Source organism: Diabrotica undecimpunctata, chromosome 1, assembly GCF_040954645.1.
Source record: "Diabrotica undecimpunctata isolate CICGRU chromosome 1, icDiaUnde3, whole genome shotgun sequence".
Classification (NCBI taxonomy): domain Eukaryota; kingdom Metazoa; phylum Arthropoda; class Insecta; order Coleoptera; family Chrysomelidae; genus Diabrotica; species Diabrotica undecimpunctata.
The window spans coordinates 60,824,937-60,846,076 of record NC_092803.1 but is presented as its reverse complement, the minus strand read 5'-3'; the positions used below and the strand labels follow the sequence as shown (position 1 = coordinate 60,846,076).

The 21,140-nt window shown below is 34.1% G+C and overlaps 1 protein-coding gene across 11 annotated transcripts in view; it reads right to left on the bottom strand.

Moving 5' to 3' along the window:
• The window catches only part of Obsc (Obscurin), a 350,811-nt gene that overhangs the window by 120,638 nt on the left and 209,033 nt on the right, over positions 1–21,140 (bottom strand). For 10 of the 11 annotated variants that reach the window (XM_072543243.1, XM_072543203.1, XM_072543216.1 and 7 more), the window contains 4 exons: positions 17,833–18,288; positions 10,684–10,926; positions 3,730–3,871; positions 3,340–3,524 (listed from right to left, as the gene is read on the bottom strand). In XM_072543243.1, the coding sequence (XP_072399344.1) occupies positions 3,340–3,524; positions 3,730–3,871; positions 10,684–10,926; positions 17,833–18,288 (1,026 nt within the window). The remainder of the gene's footprint in view (positions 1–3,339; positions 3,525–3,729; positions 3,872–10,683; positions 10,927–17,832; positions 18,289–21,140) is intronic. The other variant, XM_072543234.1, reaches the window with a different exon arrangement.

The window sequence follows — 21,140 nt, the reverse complement described above, 5'->3', positions numbered from 1 at the left end:
AGCTGCAAACAGGCCGGTGAGGGCATTTCCCTATCCGCCACCTGGGGACGCGCTCTCTAGGGTCACAGGTTCCCCCGAGAGGGGGAATTAAACGTCTCTTCATCTTATCCCAAACATGATATATGGAACTGATATCTAGACTGCCAGTAGAGCAAACAAATCTTGTGATGTGAACCTCGTTAAAATACTCAGTATCTATTCGAGCAGTGTCAGGCCGTGCATTTCATGCATAAATGTTGCGTCATCTCCAAGAATAACCATAAATGGTAAAATATGGTCTTCTAGAATCTGTGTCATGTACCTAACTGAGCCTTCACCAAATGGAAGTCTCTCAGTATTACATGTTTGGACCTCGCCATGCTCTAACTTGTTTGTCTAAGCCCGTAAGACAAAATATGGATTCATCGGAAAACCGTATTGTCTAAGCCAAGTGTTCTCGTGCAAAATTCAATATGGCAATTAAGTGTTCATGAGAAGGCGGTGGTCCAGTTACTATGGTTCGAGAAGATAAACTAGCAGTATGAAGTCGCGTTCTAACTATCCATTCACTAACGTTTACATTTCTCATTTGTTGCAGAATATTTCGAAGGAAAACTGGAGTAACCGTTTGGTTTCTTAAGGAAAAAAAAAAGACAAAGCAGTTATCTCGAGCTGTTGTAATTCTGCTTCGACCTAAACTAGGTCTTCCAGTAAGCAGACTGATTTCTTCGTATCGTCGCCATACTTGTTGCACACTCGAGAGACTTACATCAAAGTTTCCCGCAGTTTCGCGCTGATCGTGGCCATATTCTAACGCCGCCATAATATAATTTATGCTTATTATAGTACACTGAAAGTAACAGCACTACACAAACAATTTACAATTGACGTTAAAACCACAGAAACCAAAACTATGCTGATAATGGTTTCTAGGAATTGGAGTAAAGGTCCCTTTTTATCCCAAACGCTTATCGAAACAGCAACAACAACAATTTTTTTCAAGCAGTCCAATAGTAAACTATGTTACAACCGAAAATAGTTAAAAAAAATAATAAAATTTAGTATTAGATATTAAATGGACTGCATTGGGTAAGGTATGGCAACCATAACCCACAATTCTGGTACTCCAGGTTGGGCTAGAGGCCAACAACCTCCTTCTGGATAAAAATTATACGTTACGAAACCTCAAGAATTCGTTGGACTGAACTTACGACGACGACCCTGCAAACAAAAACTGGAACTGAGATTGGGAACCGGCAATACTCTAATCTTCTACCGAGCTAGATCACTTGCAACTTTATTTAACATAATGAACAAATACACATTAAATGAATTGGCTATGTATTATAGCTAAAATAAAAGTCAACATACAGATGGAGTGGGGTTCAATATAAACCAGAGTTCAATAACAAACCCATTGCTATTGATTTTAAAGCCTAAAGTCAATGAATATACTACTTGAGTTGAGCTTAAAAGTGAAATGATTTAATTACAGTGTAATTGATGCGCATGTCCGATTAACGATAAATGAGAAGACTAAAAAGACCAGTTCGAAGACCTAAGAAAAAGTATACAGAAGCCGATCCAGAAATCACGCGAAAAAAGTACTAGGTGATATGAATGCGAGAATAGGACGGGAGTCGGCGTTCGTTCCCACTGTAAGAAAGTACAGTTAACAAAATAACAGCAGCAATAATGAACTACGTCAAATAAGCTTAGCAGCACCACTAAACATGATAGTTGATAGCAACTATCTTGGACACAAAATAATAATTCGATAAAACATTCTAATAGAAAAGAAAGGCAAACGTCAAACCAATGCAGAAACCTGAATAATCTGAGAAGAAATGGATGGGTGGAACATTTTTGTGAGGCACTTAAAAATTGCTGAGGAAGCTAGAATATACGTAGATGGATAAAGAACAAAGTTAGGACTAGGAAGTGGTGTTACTGATTCATATTTCTCACAAATACTTTTTCAATAATGCAAGCAGAATAGACTTTTTTACTCAAAGAGTGACTCAACAAAGGTCCAATTTGGTCAAACTATTTATTAACTCTGACAGACTAGCTGCACTAAAGACTCTAAAGATTACAAATTAGAAGTTCCAAAAAAGTTGAAACTGCTTAAGCAACATAAAGAAATACTGGCTGGGACGTCTTGCTAAAGAAGGAGCTGATATTTGTTTTATCAAACCAGTACCATTCTTTGACATACCAAGAAACCGCATAGTGGAAGATATAAAATGGGAAAACCATCTTAGAGTAGCCTACTGGGAAAATGTTCCCAGTCAAATGCCAAAAAAAAAAAAATTATTACAACCTTCTGACCGCTATGTAAAAATATTCTTGGATCTTTAAAAAAATTGATCCCAAAGTAATCACACGTGTTTCACATGAACACTATTCGTTCAGATATCATTTTTATCAAATAATCAAAGTGAACAGAGCAGCATTTAGATTCTGCAAAGATATAGCGGAAATAGTCAAACATATTGTCTGCAAACCCAATTATTCGTCAATGTCAGAAATCAATGGATAGGTCTTTTTAGAAACTGACCAGATAAAAAATGTATTTCTGAAACGAGTTTATTTGAACTCAAAAAATATTTAGGATTCCTAGAAGCCTATCTGTTTTGGACTGATCAAACGACATCATTGAAATTTAACAATCTACAAAAAAAATTAAGAAGAGTATAATTATGGGTCTGTATAAGACAATGGAGAATACAAAATAAGAATAAATCATTAAATAAATAAAATGCAGAATAAACCATCTACTATAAAGGAAATACGAAGTGAACATCTAGGCAGTATAGAGCATATATACATATTGTTCTGAAGCTATTTTCTTGTGGCATGTTAAAGTAATTACTATTTAAATGGGAATAAGCCACAATTAAAAGTTAAAGTACGTTTATTGACGTTTCAATTTCCACTTCGGAAATCGTTCTCAAAATACAAACATTAGTAAATTGGAATAAGCCACAATTAAAGGTTAAAGTACGTTTATTGACGTTTCAACTAGCACACCTAGCATCAAGACTAAAATTACCCTGACCTTGAACAACATAAATCTTGAGCGATTCAAAAGTATATATGCGTAGCTAGTGTATGCATCGTGTAAAAAATAGATGATATGAAGGTCAACTAGAACTCCCCTACTAGAGGTTGTCATCATTTTCAGAGAACATCACCACAGTAATGAAGAGTTCTAGTTCTCAAGTAAACTCTTTGCAATTCAGCAATACGTTCAGATTTTTAAATATAATATATACATAATAGAACAAGACATCAAATAACTTAAAACTTATTTGAGAATACAACAAGAATCTATTTAGAAGATAACAAAGATCTTACCTGTGACTGTTAAGGTAGCTTCAGAAGAGGCTTCTCCATGTTTATTGGTAGCGACACACTTGTAGACACCAGCATCTTCTTTTTTTACAACTGGAATCACTAATTCGTAAAATCCCTTATGGGCTTGTTCCTTAATAATTTGGTATCTCTCTGAATTTTCTGGGATTTTCTTCCCTTGTTTGAAACTAAAATAATACCCAATATAAGTTTAACATAGAAAAGTTTGTATTAAATATATCTTTAAGAGTTAACCACAGCGTCATTTAGAAAATAAATTCTTTGTTTGACGCTTCGCGTGAATAAAGGATTTATTTTATTATTTGTAATTTATTGCTAACTAGATGTTTGATTAAAGCTGATATCCAACAAAGAAACAGTTTTAGAACTTACAAGGCAATATCTGGATGAGGTTCTCCAGCAACTTTTACCATGAAGCGAAGATATGTTTCCTCCAAAAGCTCTGCGTCTTTCATAGACACTAAAAATTCTGGTTTATCGGTGCTAGACTTAGCAGCCCTTTCTTCCGTCGTCACTAAAACATTTATTAAAAGTAATTATCAAATCTTACACCATCATGAACCTTAATAAACCTTAAAATTGGCATACTAGGATTAATAAGGACTGTACGAATATAAAATTAAGAGAAAAAAAAAACATAAAAACAGTTATTCACTGTAAAAAGATAGTACAAGATTAAAAAATTGAATGTTTTATTACAAGACGATTACACAATTCCATAGCAAGATGTTCAAATCGTCAAAGGAGGAAACTGTTAACTTGTGTAGGTTCTTAACACACGAGAATACGAGGGAGGTAGAAAGGGATGATACAATATTAGAACTTTACATTTAAAAATCTGATAAAAATTTTTTTCTACAAATTTTTCAGATTTACATCATTGCTGAAAAGAAAAAAAGGTACGTATTTATGGTGTCATGGTTATAAATTGTCTTTCATTTCTTTTATTTGATTTCTAGATTTTGTTTTGACAATAATAAATTTCTGAAAAATATCTGACGCAGATTAAAAATAAAGAAAACACAGATCTGCAAAAAAATTTTTGATAAGCTGTTTTAATATTTTTAACTAATTTATATGCTTTGTGATGCGCTTTTTTTTTAAATTGGGTTTCATAATGGTATTACACGAAAGTGATATAAGTAAGGCATATAAGAATATATAAAGTCGTGTAAGTTTACGTAAAACTGTTTGTTTACTGTGTGACTCCTCTTGGTACATTTTCGCTTAAAAAATCCAATTGGAATGTTCCTCTGTAGCATTCATCAGTCATCATCAACACCTATTCCACCCATCGTCAGATGTAAGCTTGTCTTAGGCGTGTTAATTCATTTCTGTTTGTTGTTTTTCGCGTCCATTCGCGACTAGCCATTCGCTTGATGTCATTTGCCTTTTGAGGCCTGCCTCTACTTTTCTTGTTTGCTCTTGGTCGCTATTCAATAATTCGCTTCGCCATACGGTTGTCTTCCATTCTTCCTATATGTCCTGCCCAGTTCCATTTAATAAGTTAATGTTAAGTATTCTCCGTTCCATAACTCTGAGTTACTTGGAGTTTGCGAACTATGTTGTTGTTAAAAGTCCATGTTTCAGTCCCATATGTCAGTACTGTCATCGAATGCCATAGTCTGTGGACTAGTACGGATTTCGATGCGCATCGCCCCGCCTCGAATTTTCCCATTGGCTCTTGACCTGGAAATCTCTATTTATCGCTCGAACAGCGCATATAAATATTGGCGATTTTCAGGTCAGCAAGTCCCTCACGGGCTCTCCGAGAGCTTAGTGCTCTCGGGGCTCTGCTTCCTGCATTTATTTACCATACTCTGTGGCTGAGAATTGTTTCAACTTAATTTGGTGTTTTATTTCGACGAAGAAATTGTCATGTAAGAAATATCTTGCCTTTTTCAAGGCAAGACACCCAAGATAAATATTTTCCAAGTCCATAACCCGAAAATGGACTTAAGTAGGGGAGCTCTCGACAGTATATTCGAAGCCCTCTACAGAGCACCCGGAGACAACAGAAGGTAGTTAGACCCTTATTTGTTCCCCCGAGGTGACGTGGCGCCCGACAACGTGGTTAAAATCCGAACCCACGACCCAGCTCGAATTCACAGAAGGCAACACACCATTGACTTCAACATGGGTTGAAGTCAAGAGAAGAATGGGGAGAACCACGTAGTGTTAGAAAGCAATACTCTAACACTCCGACATCGAGACCTTCTGCAGATCTGATGCTTCGATGTGCAGACACCTTTGACGAGCCAGGCTTATTCGAAGTTAGAAGCTCCAGATGCCGATGAAAGTCCCGGAGTAGACCCCCTACCGAAAGTGGTTGGACGACCACGTAGGCTTCAGCACACTGGTACCCTACGAAACCCCGTTGGATATGGCAGATGGGATCCGGACGACCGAGAAGAAGACAAACCCGTTGGAGGAGTTGGCACGCCGACCGAGGATGGACCTGTAGGAGCTTGAGATGCCGTCATCACCACCGACCTCCCCCCGTAAGTAGTGCAGTGTTGTGTGAATTATTTTGAACATTTTTATGCATATTTTCTTGTGTATTTTCACATGTATCTTTTATTGTATTTTTATTCAATAAATATTTTTCCCAACCACAGAGTCTCCAGAGGAGGGGGGATGTCATCGAATGCCATAGTCTGTGGACTAGTACGCATTTCGATGCGCATCGCCCCGCCTCGAATTTTCCCATTGGCTCTTGACCTGTAAATCCCTATTTATCGCTCGAACAGCGCATATAAATATTGGCGATTTTCAGGTCAGCAAGTCCCTCACGGGCTCTCCGAGAGCTTAGTGCTCTCGGGGCTCTGCTTCCTGCATTTATTTACCATACTCTGTGGCTGAGAATTGTTTCAACTTAATTTGGTGTTTTATTTCGACGAAGAAATTGTCATGTAAGAAATATCTTGCCTTTTTCAAGGCAAGACACCCAAGATAAATATTTTCCAAGTCCATAACCCGAAAATGGACTTAAGTAGGGGAGCTCTCGACAGTATATTCGAAGCCCTCTACAGAGCACCCGGAGACAACAGAAGGTAGTTAGACCCTTATTTGTTCCCCCGAGGTGACGTGGCGCCCGACAACGTGGTTAAAATCCGAACCCACGACCCAGCTCGAATTCACAGAAGGCAACACACCATTGACTTCAACATGGGTTGAAGTCAAGAGAAGAATGGGGAGAACCACGTAGTGTTAGAAAGCAATACTCTAACACTCCGACATCGAGACCTTCTGCAGATCTGATGCTTCGACGTGCAGACACCTTTGACGAGCCAGGCTTATTCGAAGTTAGAAGCTCCAGATGCCGATGAAAGTCCCGGAGTAGACCCCCTACCGAAAGTGGTTGGACGACCACGTAGGCTTCAGCACACTGGTACCCTACGAAACCCCGTTGGATATGGCAGATGGGATCCGGACGACCGAGAAGAAGACAAACCCGTTGGAGGAGTTGGCACGCCGACCGAGGATGGACCTGTAGGAGCTTGAGATGCCGTCATCACCACCGACCTCCCCCCGTAAGTAGTGCAGTGTTGTGTGAATTATTTTGAACATTTTTATGCATATTTTCTTGTGTATTTTCACATGTATCTTTTATTGTATTTTTATTCAATAAATATTTTTCCCAACCACAGAGTCTCCAGAGGAGGGGGGATGTCATCGAATGCCATAGTCTGTGGACTAGTACGCATTTCGATGCGCATCGCCCCGCCTCGAATTTTCCCATTGGCTCTTGACCTGTAAATCCCTATTTATCGCTCGAACAGCGCATATAAATATTGGCGATTTTCAGGTCAGCAAGTCCCTCACGGGCTCTCCGAGAGCTTAGTGCTCTCGGGGCTCTGCTTCCTGCATTTATTTACCATACTCTGTGGCTGAGAATTGTTTCAACTTAATTTGGTGTTTTATTTCGACGAAGAAATTGTCATGTAAGAAATATCTTGCCTTTTTCAAGGCAAGACACCCAAGATAAATATTTTCCAAGTCCATAACCCGAAAATGGACTTAAGTAGGGGAGCTCTCGACAGTATATTCGAAGCCCTCTACAGAGCACCCGGAGACAACAGAAGGTAGTTAGACCCTTATTTGTTCCCCCGAGGTGACAGTACCAGTAAAAGAATTTGGTAAGTTTGACTTAAATACTGTTTGTAATCTTCCGAATGCTGCCCATGCTAAGGAATATCTTCTATTTAAGTCAACCTTTAAGTTAAGCTTTGTGCATTCTACTTTTTGTCCTACATAAGTATATATACGAATTTTTCTTTTTGATCTTATCATTGTTCAGAGTTATATCTAGAGATTCGTGTGATATATATTTAGTTTTTGCTAGATTTATTTTTAGTCCTATTTTTTTTGATTTTGTACTTAGGTCTAATAGCATTTCCTGCAATTCTTTTTTGTCTTTTGCTATTCATGCAGCATCATCGACAAATCTCAGGTGATTGAGGTTTTCGCTGTATATCGTCACTACTTTATTTGCCCATTCAAGACTTCGAAACATATCTTCTAGAGCTAAAGTAAATAGCTTGGGTCTTCTTGTCTAACACCTCTCAGTAATTTTTGTCTTTTCTATTTTTTTTTCTATTTTTACTTGCGATGTTGCGTTGTCATACATCTTTAATGCTTGTTGTATATCGGTCATCAACTCTTGTTGCTTAAGACGTTAAGGATGGCCCAAATTTCTATGGAGTCAAGTGCCTTCTTTTAATCTATCATAGCTATCCAGATTATTATATTATATTCGTTTGATTTTTCAATTACTGTTCTTATTACTTGTATATGATCTATGGTAGTATAATCCTGCCTGCTCCTAATGCTGATAACTATCCAGTTTGTTAGTTACTGTTCTGTTTGTCTGTTAATTAGCCTACTATTATTGTTGTGCTTAATTTTCCTTGATATCTTCTTCCGGGAACCTTAATATCTTGATAAAAATGGTCTCCTTTTAGAAAATAGTCCATGTGGGAGTAGAGAAAATGTCTTTTTAGACATAACTTACTTAGAATTCTTTTGACTACATTTATTTGTTGTTTATTTTTTTTGCCCAAAAATTTCTCCATAACGTTCTTAAATGCAAACCATCTTACTCTCTGGAAATCTGTCATGGTGTTCGCAAACTCTTGATGCGCTAGAAGCATTCTGATGTCTGGCTCCACAAATATACTTTTTTCAATTTTGCCTCTAAGAGCCCTGAAAACATTTTAACCAGGTATTTGAAATATTCTCCATTTTTTGGTAGATATTTGAAAAAACTGTTTATATAGCTTAGAGCCCTTAAACCTAGCTTTATATAAAGGGGATGGAGAATTTTTTCTGGTTGTATGTACGAAGTTTTCTTGTAGAACATTGTTTTGTCCAACCGTAAGCGTGCTTGGCTCCCAACTCTTCATTAATTAGTGAGTTTTTCGGTGTAGAGTGTTCCATAGACATAAAAAAAACAACGAAATTTTGTGTAACCAGTTTGTTGCCCAAACAGCATAAGTCATCGCATATTTGACCATGGTGTTCATATTTGAGTTTTTAAAAATAAAGAGTTTTGTAATATGCGAGTCTTCAACAGCTGGCGCCATTTCTAGCATCCTAATTTCCAGAGTTTCCTATCGAAACAATCTTCAGTTTTTAAATCTCTGATGGTCATTGCATCTTCGACATCTTCTCTCCAGGACTGTCTTGGTCTACCTCGTTTTCTTCTAGTAGGTGGAGTCCATTTTTTTATCTTTTTTGGTCATCTCTGTTCAGGCACTCTCTGCAGGTGTCCATACCAGTTTAGTATTTTGGCTTGATTGGGTTTATTATGTCTAGATCAATTTCCATTTGTCTCCCAATATCATTGTTCCTCACCCTATTAAGTCAAGTGAACCGACAACTTCGTCTTTAATAGTCCAGTTCCATGACATTAATTTAAAAACCAAACGTTTAATATCACTGAAATAAACTAAATCCTCTTCTTATTTAGACTAAGGCACATATTTGAGCGAAGAAAGGTATTCCAGGTAGTAGTAAATTTTAACTGTTAAGTCAAAATCCAAAAAACTCAACAGCATCATTGGTAAAATCCAGATCTCTCACCACATCATTGATCTCTTTCTCGGAAAACAATTTTGGTATAGTTTCGTCTTCAAAGTCTTGAGCCCCATGTTCTTTAGATTGTGATTCTCTTTCATCTGAATCTGGTATCTCCCATAACATACCAGGGGACTTTGGCACAGCTGTTTCTGCATCAAAAGAAAGAGGACAAATAGCTGAGTGGAGATTTGAGTATAAAATGAAATGGTTTGATTTTGAGTTAAACCTTTTGACATCACACGAGTGGAAGTAGTCTTCACTATAATTGCTTTGTTCTCGCCATACCATAAATACCCCAAAGCAGTAGCTTTTCATTCCAAAGCAGTTTTCCTATCCTATCCTATTCCAAAGCAGTTTCGACGATCCTCCACACATCTTTTGCAAACTTTATTACAGATAAAACAAAAGAGTCACGTGAATCTTTGTACTTTCCGAGAGGCCATGTTATGAAATTATTATGTAAACAAAATTATATTAACACTCAATTGATATTAAGTCGCATTACATAAACTAGAAGAAATTGTCGAAAAGGAACCTAGTTAATATTATCTCATCAAAACATAAGAGTACATATATAAGTGTCTTCGTATTCCGTATCTGTGATGCAATTTGCATCTTGCATAGCCACACAATATGATAATCTGTGTGTGTCAGAACGGTAAGAGCAAGATCTGATAGCTTAGTCAAGGGAAAATGAGCTAAATCTGCATTTCTATTTTGTAAAAAATCCGATAAAAATACGATACTATTTTCGTTTTCAGCACATCAAATTACATAAGACTTAGTTTAAGTTATCCAAACAGCTTTTTTGTTGCAAATCTGTAGCATCACTAATAACAAAATAAATGAGGAAAATGTACCAATTTTTATACTGTAACAAAATTTAGTAGTTTGGATTAAGAGGATCCACTTTTTGCTGCGAATTTTATCAAGGTTCTTATTAATAGACTTAAGCTATTAACTATATCGTAGACTGCAAGCCAAAATAACTCAAACTTTAATAGGGACTAAAAAAAATGTTTTTATTTAAATGAAAACAACATGTAATTGGTTTTATAGTGACCAAGTTATTGTTTTTGAGGTAATAACAGTTTATACATGTCTTATTAGAAATTGTCACATATTACAAAATATTACAAACTTTAACATCAATAAACAATTTAAGATATGTTAAATGAGTGACACTGAATCAGGCACAACACAAAAGAAGAAAAGAGAAACCAGCAAACCCAAGCTCATACTAACATTCATGCACCACAAGCTGCGCAGAGCAAGTCGATTCTCCCTTTTCATTTTTAGCTACAGCTATGTACATTCCGCTATCTTCCTTAGTTGTTTCCTTGATGGCCAGTTTACACTCGTTAGTTTTTTCGTTATACGAGACCTGGATTCTCGAATCTGCGTTGCTGATCGGCTTGTTGTCTTTCAGCCAAGCGAAAGAGGAAGGCTTGGAGCTAAGAGTTATTCCAAAGTGCGCAGTTTCGCCAGCTGTTTTTAAAGAGAAAGATCTTAAAGTGGTTTGAACTTTTTCAAATGAAATTAACATGCAATGAAATTTTAACTGGATAGGTTATTGTTTTTTTGTTTAAATTTTTTGACTCTACTATTACAAAAGTATGTTTTTGAAGCTAAATAGTACAGAAAGCAGAATGGCTTATCAGCCGTATTTTGGCTGTCTAGACCTAAAGTACTGCACCCAAAAAGCATAACGTCTAGGCATACAAAAATTCATTTTTTGTACTGATTTTCAGTGCTATTTTTATTTTGTATTAATTGTAAGTACAGTAAAACTTCCGTTAACCGAAATAATTGGGGGGGGGGGGGGAGGCCGTTTTGGATAACAAGAATTTCGGTTAAAAATAACATTTTAATAATTTAATAATAACAATTTTATAGTATTCTTGTTCAAAGTATTGGTATTAGAAAATACTATGAGGTGATTTCGTAATGTTTTCTAATAAGTAAATACAGAATAAAGTCATAAAATATAATAACTAATATGTATACCTAACCAACCTGTTGTTACTATATCATACGGAGTGTCACAGATATCTTTATGTTTTCATACTTTACGCGCGCACTGTAGAAGATCTTGTGAGATGTGCTGGTGATACTACTGATACTAGTGAGGTAAGAATCAATATATATATATATATATATATATATATATATATATATATATATATATATATATATATATATATATATATATATATATAGGAGGATATCTAGTTTATTTTAGTGATAATAAATGTTTGATTTTAAAATAAATGCCATGGAAATGGACTATTGAAGACAAATTTGCCGGCCCACTAGACTTAAAAGGAAATTTATCTAGACATAATAGACACAATCGAGCCAAAATACTAAACTAGTATGGACACCTGCAGAGAATGCCTGAAAAGAGATGACCAAAAAAGATAAAAAAATGGACTCCGCCCACTAGAAGAACACGAGGTAGTCCAAGACAGTCCTGTAGAGAAGATGTCGAAGACCGCTAGATATTTAAAAACTGAAGACTGCTTCGACAGAAAACACTGGAACTTGGAATGCTAGAAACGGTGCGAACTGTAGAAGTTATTAAAAATTATTTATTTTTAAAAACTCAAATATAAACACCACGATCAAATAGGTGATGACTTAAAGATCTTGCGTATGCAGCTTGGGGAACAAACTGGTTACACCGAATTTACTTATTTTTTATGTCTATGGGACACTCGAGACCGAAAAAATCACTGGTCAATATAAAGTTGGGAGCCAAGGACGCTTACGGTTGGACAAAACAATGTTCTACAAGAAAACTTCGTAAAACCAGAAAAAATTATCCTTCCTCCCCTTTATATTAAGCTAGATTTTAGAGTTATAGGCTATATACACAGTTTTTTCAAATCTCTACCAAAAGACGGAGAATATACCAAATACCTGTTTAAATAGTTTTCAGAGCTCTAGAACTTATAACAACGTGTAAAGAAAATATACCTTTTCACATACCTTATATTAAACAATATGTAGATGATTTGATTTTATCGGTCTCTGAAAACAAAGTAACTGATGTTTTAAACACATTTAACTCCCAATGTGAACACCTAAAATTTACGGTTAAGAGAGAGGCAGATGGTATGATTCCTTTTTTAGACATGCTTATCCATCGTGGCAGTGATGGCAGGCTAAGAACGGAGTGGTATCGTAAACCTTGTTTTAGTAACCGTTTCATAAATTTTCATTCTCAACATCCATCCAAGATGAAAACAAATTTGGTTTTGGCCTTAAAAACTAGGGTTACTAACTTGTCACACATCGATTTCAGGGACAAGGGACTAAAAAAGTTAAGATCTATACTACTAGAGAACTCCTACCTATAGGGCTTTTAAATAAACTCATTTTCGTTTCTCCTTTTCCATCGCAATTTTCCAACAAACAAAATCTTCATAATAACAATGAGATCCGACAAGTGACATTAACAAACAACACTTCAACGATACCATCTAAAATAACTTATGGTTCCTTACCCTACATTCCAGTTCTGACACCTAAGCTAATGAACATTTTCAAAAATGTTAATGGCTTGAAAATTGCAACTAAGAATGTGAAAACGGCATCGAAGTTATACACAAAGACAAAAGATCCTTTCACAATACAGGAGTCATCGAATGTTGTTTATTCTATACCGTGTGCCAATTGCAACAACATTTACATCAGAGAATCATCTCATAATTTCCACAATAGGGTGATCTCACATCGCAGTGACATAAAAACCAACAAAATAAATGCATGTGCACTCGCAGAACATGCAATAACTCGAGAACATGAGTTCAATTTCGAGGATTCCTGTATTTTGGCAAAAGAAAAAAACCATACAAAACGTGTTTTCTTGGAAATGTGTTGCATAAAATCCAGTACATCTTGCATTAATAAAAAGTCTGACGTAGATAAATTGAGCAACATTTATTGTTATTTACTGGAAAAATCATCAAAAATAAAATAATTATAAATGTCTAAATATTCTTGTATGCATAACTGGTTGCATACCATTAAGACAGGGTAATAATTAAAAATCTAAACTACCCAAATATGGGCCTCTTGCTTCTTGAAAAAAATAAATACAATATTAAGAACAACTAATTACACTTTAATCACATTGTTTTTTTCTTTCATAGATAATATAGAGGATGATCTAAAATCCATCGGAATTAAAGCATGGAGAAGAGTTTCCAGAGGCATGGGCGAATGGAAGATTGTTCTGAAGGCTTTGTCTCATAACGAGCTGTAATGCCAACGATGATGATGATATACTATATGTTTGATGTGTGCCTTTTTGAGGAGGAAAAACGTCTAGAAGGGAAAGAAGCTTGTTGGTTTTCTCCTTGATACGTTGATTGCTTGCATTATTGTGACCAATAGCTTAGTTTATTTTTTTGGTGGCTTATTAGAGACTTTACTTCATTTACTTTAGTAACTGCCATTAGGAATGCATAAACTAGGAATTGAATATGGACTTAGATTAATTGATTAGACTTTCTAAGTATTTTTGTATATATATATATATATATATATATATATATATATATATATATCTTTATATATATATATATATATATATATATATCTTTATATATATATATATATATATCTTTATATATATATATATATATATATATATATATATCTTTATATATATATATATATATATATATATATATATATATATATATATATATATATATATATATATGTGTATATTATACCAGGCAGTGCAGAACTACTGAAATAAGATTAAGGTGAACGAATCTTACAATATCGCCAATGTTATTTTGACAATTGGCTTAGGTTTATGAGTAATTAGTTCTAGGTCTGTCTATGTTTATTCATTATGCTTTGTTAAAACCTAAGAATGGCAGGTAGGTAACCTTTTTTTCTTACCTAAGAATGGCAGGTAGAGTAATATTCAAGTTTCATTTTAGACACAACCTGTTGTTTTAATGAAATACTTTAAAAAATGTAGTAATAAGACATTATTTATTACATCACGGCAATGTATAAATTTAAATTTATTAACTCATACATTATGTGCATAATTGCACGTGTCCAATTATCATGCAAATTTTTAAAATCAGTGATATTTTGATGAATTTGAAAAAGTTCAACCAGCTAGGTAAAGCTTTAAATATAAATAGAGCTACAGGGTGCACCAAAGAAATGCGTGGTTTAATGTGTATGAAATACATTTGCACTAATCGCAAAACAATAATCTTTTAACGTCATATTTTACGTAATGTCATATGGCATTAATTGTTTATTTCATTTTTATATTTCCCAAAATATAAATACCCAAAATAAAATAAATACCAAGCCGCTAGCACGGCTTGGTTTGTAAATATTGCTCGGGTATATTAACTATCATTATTGACTCTTAATATAATCTATTATAAATCTAAGTTATATTTAATTAGATGAACACTATTTTGTTATAACAATGGATTTTTTAAATGTTTATTAAAATCATAATGTTAAAATAAATTCATTTTCAATTTCAATTTTAATTGGGTACATGACGTGCAAAGATAATTATTTGGCTAATATTTTGGTTATATATATGTATATATATATATATATATATATATATATATATAAAATATATTATATAATCGAAAAAATATGAAACAATATAATCCCCTTTAAAATTCCAACTTTCTTATTTGTTGACACAAAAAGCACTAGAATAGTATGTATGTATTAATAATAAGTTTATGTATTTCAAATATTTTTGAAATATTAATGCATGTAAAGTAAATCAATATTATTTTTGATTTTTTTTAAGTCTAATTATAATTTAAATCCATAAAATTTAATACCATCCAAGACGAGGATGCGACTTTCTGACTGTCCCTTATTCGCTCCGTGCGTGACTGACGCGACACCTACCGCCTTCATCTGACAGTTTTGGATCTACCAATTTTCAGGTTAAACATATGACATATGTCATATGTTTAACATTGTTAAATACATGCGAAATTGACAATTATTAATAATTAACTTTTTAATTAAATTTTTTCAGTTTATGTACAAAATAAATGTAGTATTAAAAACTGGGTTTCTCAAAATTCATCATAATATATCTTTTCAACCCCAAACGGAAAAGAAAAGTAAAAATTTAATACTGGCAAATCAAGTTTTTCACGTGAAAGAGCATTATAATTAAAAACAGTAATAGTAAAAGTTATGATATAAACGCTAAAGTCATCAGGCACTCTGCAGTCAGCTTGAAGCCTTATAAAATATCATTTAAGGTAAATTATTTAAATTTTTCCTATTTCAATTGCATAAGAATGAAGTTATGTGATATTTACTTTTTCATATTAATAGCACGGATCTATCTTTTTCTTTTCTCTAATTTATATGTAATCTTTGGGAACGTATAAAAACTACACTTACTATTTTTGCTATTAGTACAATTAAATACGCAACATGTACTTGCACACATTTTTGATAAAATTTATGTTTAAAAAGGTAGGTCCAATTTTGTCATATTTCGCCGCTACGCACTCTGGCATCGTTTCAAGGTACCCCTACCATGGTCACGCAAGGAGCGAATATCCCATTATACTCTTTTGTTCTCCCTGGACACTAATTTTTAATAAATAAATAAATAATAATTTTTTAAAATATGACTATATACATATATACTAACACAATTTGGTTTTATGGAAGGTCTGGAAATAAGAAATGCCCTATTCAGCATAAAAACGCTATTAAAAAGATGTAGAGATATGAACTGTAATGCATATTCCTGATTTATTCATTATCAGAAGGCATTTAACAAGGTTTAACACAACAATGATAAAAGTACTGCAAGACAGTGGAACTAACAGCAAGTGAACTGAAAGGGAAAATTCTGCGATGTGTTCGTTCAACAGTAACGTATATCGTCACCTCTCAAGTGTAACATGTACTCACAGGCAATTTGTCAAGAAGCCCTAAAATACACGGAAGTAGGAATACTGTTAAATGGTGAACGAGTAAATACTTTCAAATATGCCGATGACATTGACATTTTTGTCGACACTGTTCAAGGATTACAGCTTTTAGACAACAAAGTAGCTAAAATTAGTAAGAAATATTAAAGATAGTTCAAACACTTCTGACCATGGAGCTGCTCGAAGGCGGAGTCAAATTCACGTAAAGGCAGAAAGGTTCTATTGTAAGTGGAATTATAAAGTGCATAGTACAATGCGTTTCGCATGGAAGTGGGGACTAAACCAAATTTCGTCTACTGCGCTGTGGTCAGGAGTGCTTGCACTATCTCTACCTACAACTTAACACTTACACTTAACAAGATAATTAGCAAAACTAAAATAGCAGCAATAAAATTTACCATCAATGATAAATGGTAGAACGAGTGTCTACATACATTTAACACAGCTGGGTGCAGTAGAAAATTAACAGTGGAACCATTTTCAGGAAATAAAACCAAGAATTGAAAAAATTAGAGCAGCCAAATGTTCAAATTATTTAAAACACATAATTTGAATTTGAAATTAAAACTCAGAATTTTAGGAACTACATATTCTCCTTCTTTTTATACGTAGTAGACACCTGGACCTTGACTGAAGCAACAGTAAAAAGGCTGGAAGCATAGACATCTAAACTTATAGAAGAAATCTTAAACTTTCAAATATACACAAAATATCAAATACAAGAGGACTCCAAAAACTTGATAAAGAAAGGGAAATAATGTACAGAGTAACAAGTAGAAAATTGGAATATTTGGGATACATTATGAGAACCAAAACCAAATAAAAATTATTAAAATGCATCCAGCAAGAAAAAGTTCAGTGTGAGACAGACGCCGACAGAAGACTAATATCCTGGCTAAAGAACCTGAAGACTTGGTTTGCAACATCCACCAAGGACCTATTCAGAAAAGCAACAAAAAAATTGTCATTGCCCACATTCCATAACAGATAGGCATTATAGGAAGAAGAATGGTTGAAAACAGTGTTTCCAGTTTTTATATACAATACAATATAAAATGGATGGTACTTGTATTTTGATGAATAATCTTACCTAATATCTCCTCATGCCATTTTAAAATAAACAAAGAAACCTGTTGTTTACTAAATTGAAATAAAACCAATATTAACTAAAATTTATTTTTGAATGGTATCTTCTGCTTTTCTTTGTGTTTGTACGATTTAAATTTTTGAAATGTTCACAAATAGAAATTAACAAATTAACTTAATTTGGAGATTGACCAACCTTTTAGGTTTAAATTAAAAGGGAGAAAATTTAAACACTTACATAAACTGTTAACTTTCAATTAAAATTATATTGTTTCATTATTTTCCCACATTAAAAATGTACGAAATATTTACGCCCCCTGATAGTAATACTTACGTTCAATACTGGTACCACGAATAGTTTGGATAAATTTGGGTCGTCCATCTACCAGTTCTTCTAATTTCTCTTCCGCAGACTTCTCGTGAATATTTGTAGTTTCAACAGATGTGGTTTTGCTTACCTCTTTCTTTGCTGACTTGGTTTCTGCCATTTTAGAACTTTCCTTAGTAGACTTCTCAGATGATTTCTTCTCTGTTGATTTTTTGCTGACTGATTCAGAAGCTTCCTGTGAGACTTTCTCAGATTTTTGAGATGCTGCTTCTATCGATTTAGCTTCAGCTATTAGTTCAACTTTGGCTTCAGCTTTAGACTCTTTGGCCTCAGATTTTGCAGATTCGATTGATTCTTGAATAAAGGATTCGGACTTTACTTCTTTCGAAAGTAAAACTTCGGACTTGCCGTTTGATATTTCTTTTATTTCGGTTTCACTGGAAATTTTAACCGATGTTGATTCTGAAATATATATCAAAAATTAGTTGATGGTTACAAAAAAACAAGAAACTTATGTTTTAGTAAGATTAAATTTTGTATCATTTAAATCTTTTTTGGGATCAAAACCATATTTTATTTCATATAGCTGAAGATGTCTTTGTTTTCTAATAATCAAAAAACACTGATGTAAAGACCAATGTAAAGATAGGAGGAATTTGATTTAAAGACTTTCTGATGGGCTTTACCTAAATCTATAAGCAATTTAAGACTGTAGTGTAACCAGATTGTCTATACTAATTATTCTGACTGTAATAAATTCAGTAATTTGTCTAAATCTATTTAAGCTGAATTCTGACTGTAATAGATTCAGTAATTTGTGCCGGTCTACGTACCAGCTTGCTTGGAAGTGATTGCTGTTATAGAGGCTGTCGATAGTGTATTGGAAGGCGGGGCAGAAGAAGACGTGCTATTTTAGAATCACTAATGCTCAGATCTCTTTAAGGAAAAAAATCAGACTCGGTATGAAAATATGTGTCACTTCCTGTATTTAAAAGGTTATTATAGAGATTATTGATATATATATATATATATATATATATATATATATATATATATATATATATATATATATATATATATCTACACTCTGGGCCAAAATTAACCGGCCACCTTAAAACTGGGTAATTTTTGATGTCTTATATCTCCTAAACCTGTTGTCCGATTTAAGCGATTTTTTTAATATGCTATAGCCTTATTCGTTGACAATATCTTTATAATAATGTTATTTTTAAACAGGTAAATTTTTATTGTATACCGGGTGTACGAATCAAGCTGTGTTTTTTTTCTTAAAGTTTGCATCACCCTGTGGAATATTCTAGCATTTGTAGAATACTGAAATTAAATCGTAACTATAGCGTCATGCTTTCTCAACATTTTGTTTTTTGATTGATTCGTATATGTTGGATAATACAAAAGTTAGGTGCTTTAACAACTAGACATGTTTTTTATCAATTTTTATCTCAGCAGAAGTGAAAAAATAATCTTTTTGAAAAAAAAAGTCATTTGTTACAGTAAAAATCCAATGAATAAAATCTTCGAAGAAAATTCAAATTAACAATATTTTGGAAATCAAAGTCTAATAGAAAAAAAATTGGGTATCAATAATGGGTGTTACCGCCTCTATCCCTTAGGACTTCTTGGAGCCGGTTTGGCAATCCATTCATGATATCCTGGATATCAGATTGGGAGATATTGTGCCACTCCTCTACCGTAGCTGTCTTCAGATCTTCAAAGGATGCAAGGGCTGGTACTCTTGCTCTTACCCGTCTTTAGAGGTGGTCCCCGTTATGCTCAATTGGGTTAATATCGGGACTGTGTGCTGGCCATAGTAGAACTTGAATCCCGACCTCATTAAGGTACTCACGGGTAGATCTTGCTGTATGGCAACGTGCATTGTCATGCATTACTCTGAAGTTATTACCAATGAATGGTGCAAAAGGCATGACATGGTCATGGAGAACTTCTTGCACGTATACTTATGCATTCACACTGCCTCTACCGAACACAACAAGATCAGTACGCGCTTCGTAAGAAATACCTCCCCAAATCATTATTGACCCTCCTCAGCCACTGTTGCCTCAAAGCCCTCAAGTTTATTTCTGACAGTCTTCTTCTAATCGTTTGTCTACTCACACTAACGTTTCTCACCTCAAGAAGAGACCCACGAGCTTCAGGAGCGGTGCAAAAGTGATTTCTTAATACTTTAGTGACAATGAAGCAGTCATCACGAACTGAGGTGCACCGTTTTCGGCCTTAACCTGGCCTGCGGTTGTACGATCCTGTCTCCCGAAATCGTCTGATGACCTCTTGTACGGTAGTTCTGGATACATCGAGTATACCAGCAATATGACGTTGACTGTAACCAGCATCAACTAAAGCCATTGCCCTAGCAGCATCAGTTGGAACGAGTGAAATCACAAACCATAAATAAGCACTAAAACTTCAATTTAAACAATATTCGCTCACACTGATTTAAAATTACAATTTTAATTGTTAATTTTAATTACAAATTGTTCAAGAATTGTTATTAACACGGAAACAGATTTGCAACAATGTCGTACAACGACTATATGTCAAAAATCCTTTGATGACACAAATTTAGAAAACAAACTGTCACAGGATATGTAAATAAAACAATAAAGGTGGTGAGGTTAATTTTGCTGCTGAGTTAAATCGTCTGTATTAATGGAAAACATGGCTAGTTGTTAAACTACGTAATTTTTGTATTATCCAACATAAGCGAATGAGTCAAAAAACAAAATGTTGAGAAAACATGAGGCTATAGTTAGGTTTTAATTTCAATATTTTATAAATGCTAGAATATTCCACAGGGTGATGCAAACTTTAAAAGAAAAAAACACAGTTTAATTCCTACACCCGGTATATAATAAAAATTTACCTGTTAGCAACCATATTATTATAAAAATATTGTCAAGGAATAAGGCTATAACATATTAAACAAATCACTTAAATCGGACAACAGATTTAGGAGATATAAGACATTAAAAATTACCCATTTTTAAGGTGGCCGGTTAATTTTGGCCCAGAGTGTATATATATAATACAGGGTGTGGCAGATAAACGGCCAATTAGAAATATCTTAAATATCTCGAGAACTAAAAGTAACTGAATCATGAAAATTGGGATGAAGGGGTTTTGAAGAGTAACTTATTTAATGAAAATATTTTCATCTATTTGCTACTTCGGTTATACCGGAAGTTGCACATAACTTCGTTTTTTAATGGGACATCCTGTAAATTGTTTATTTTAAAAATATTCACGGTATTCTAAATATTTTTTATTTATACTTCCCT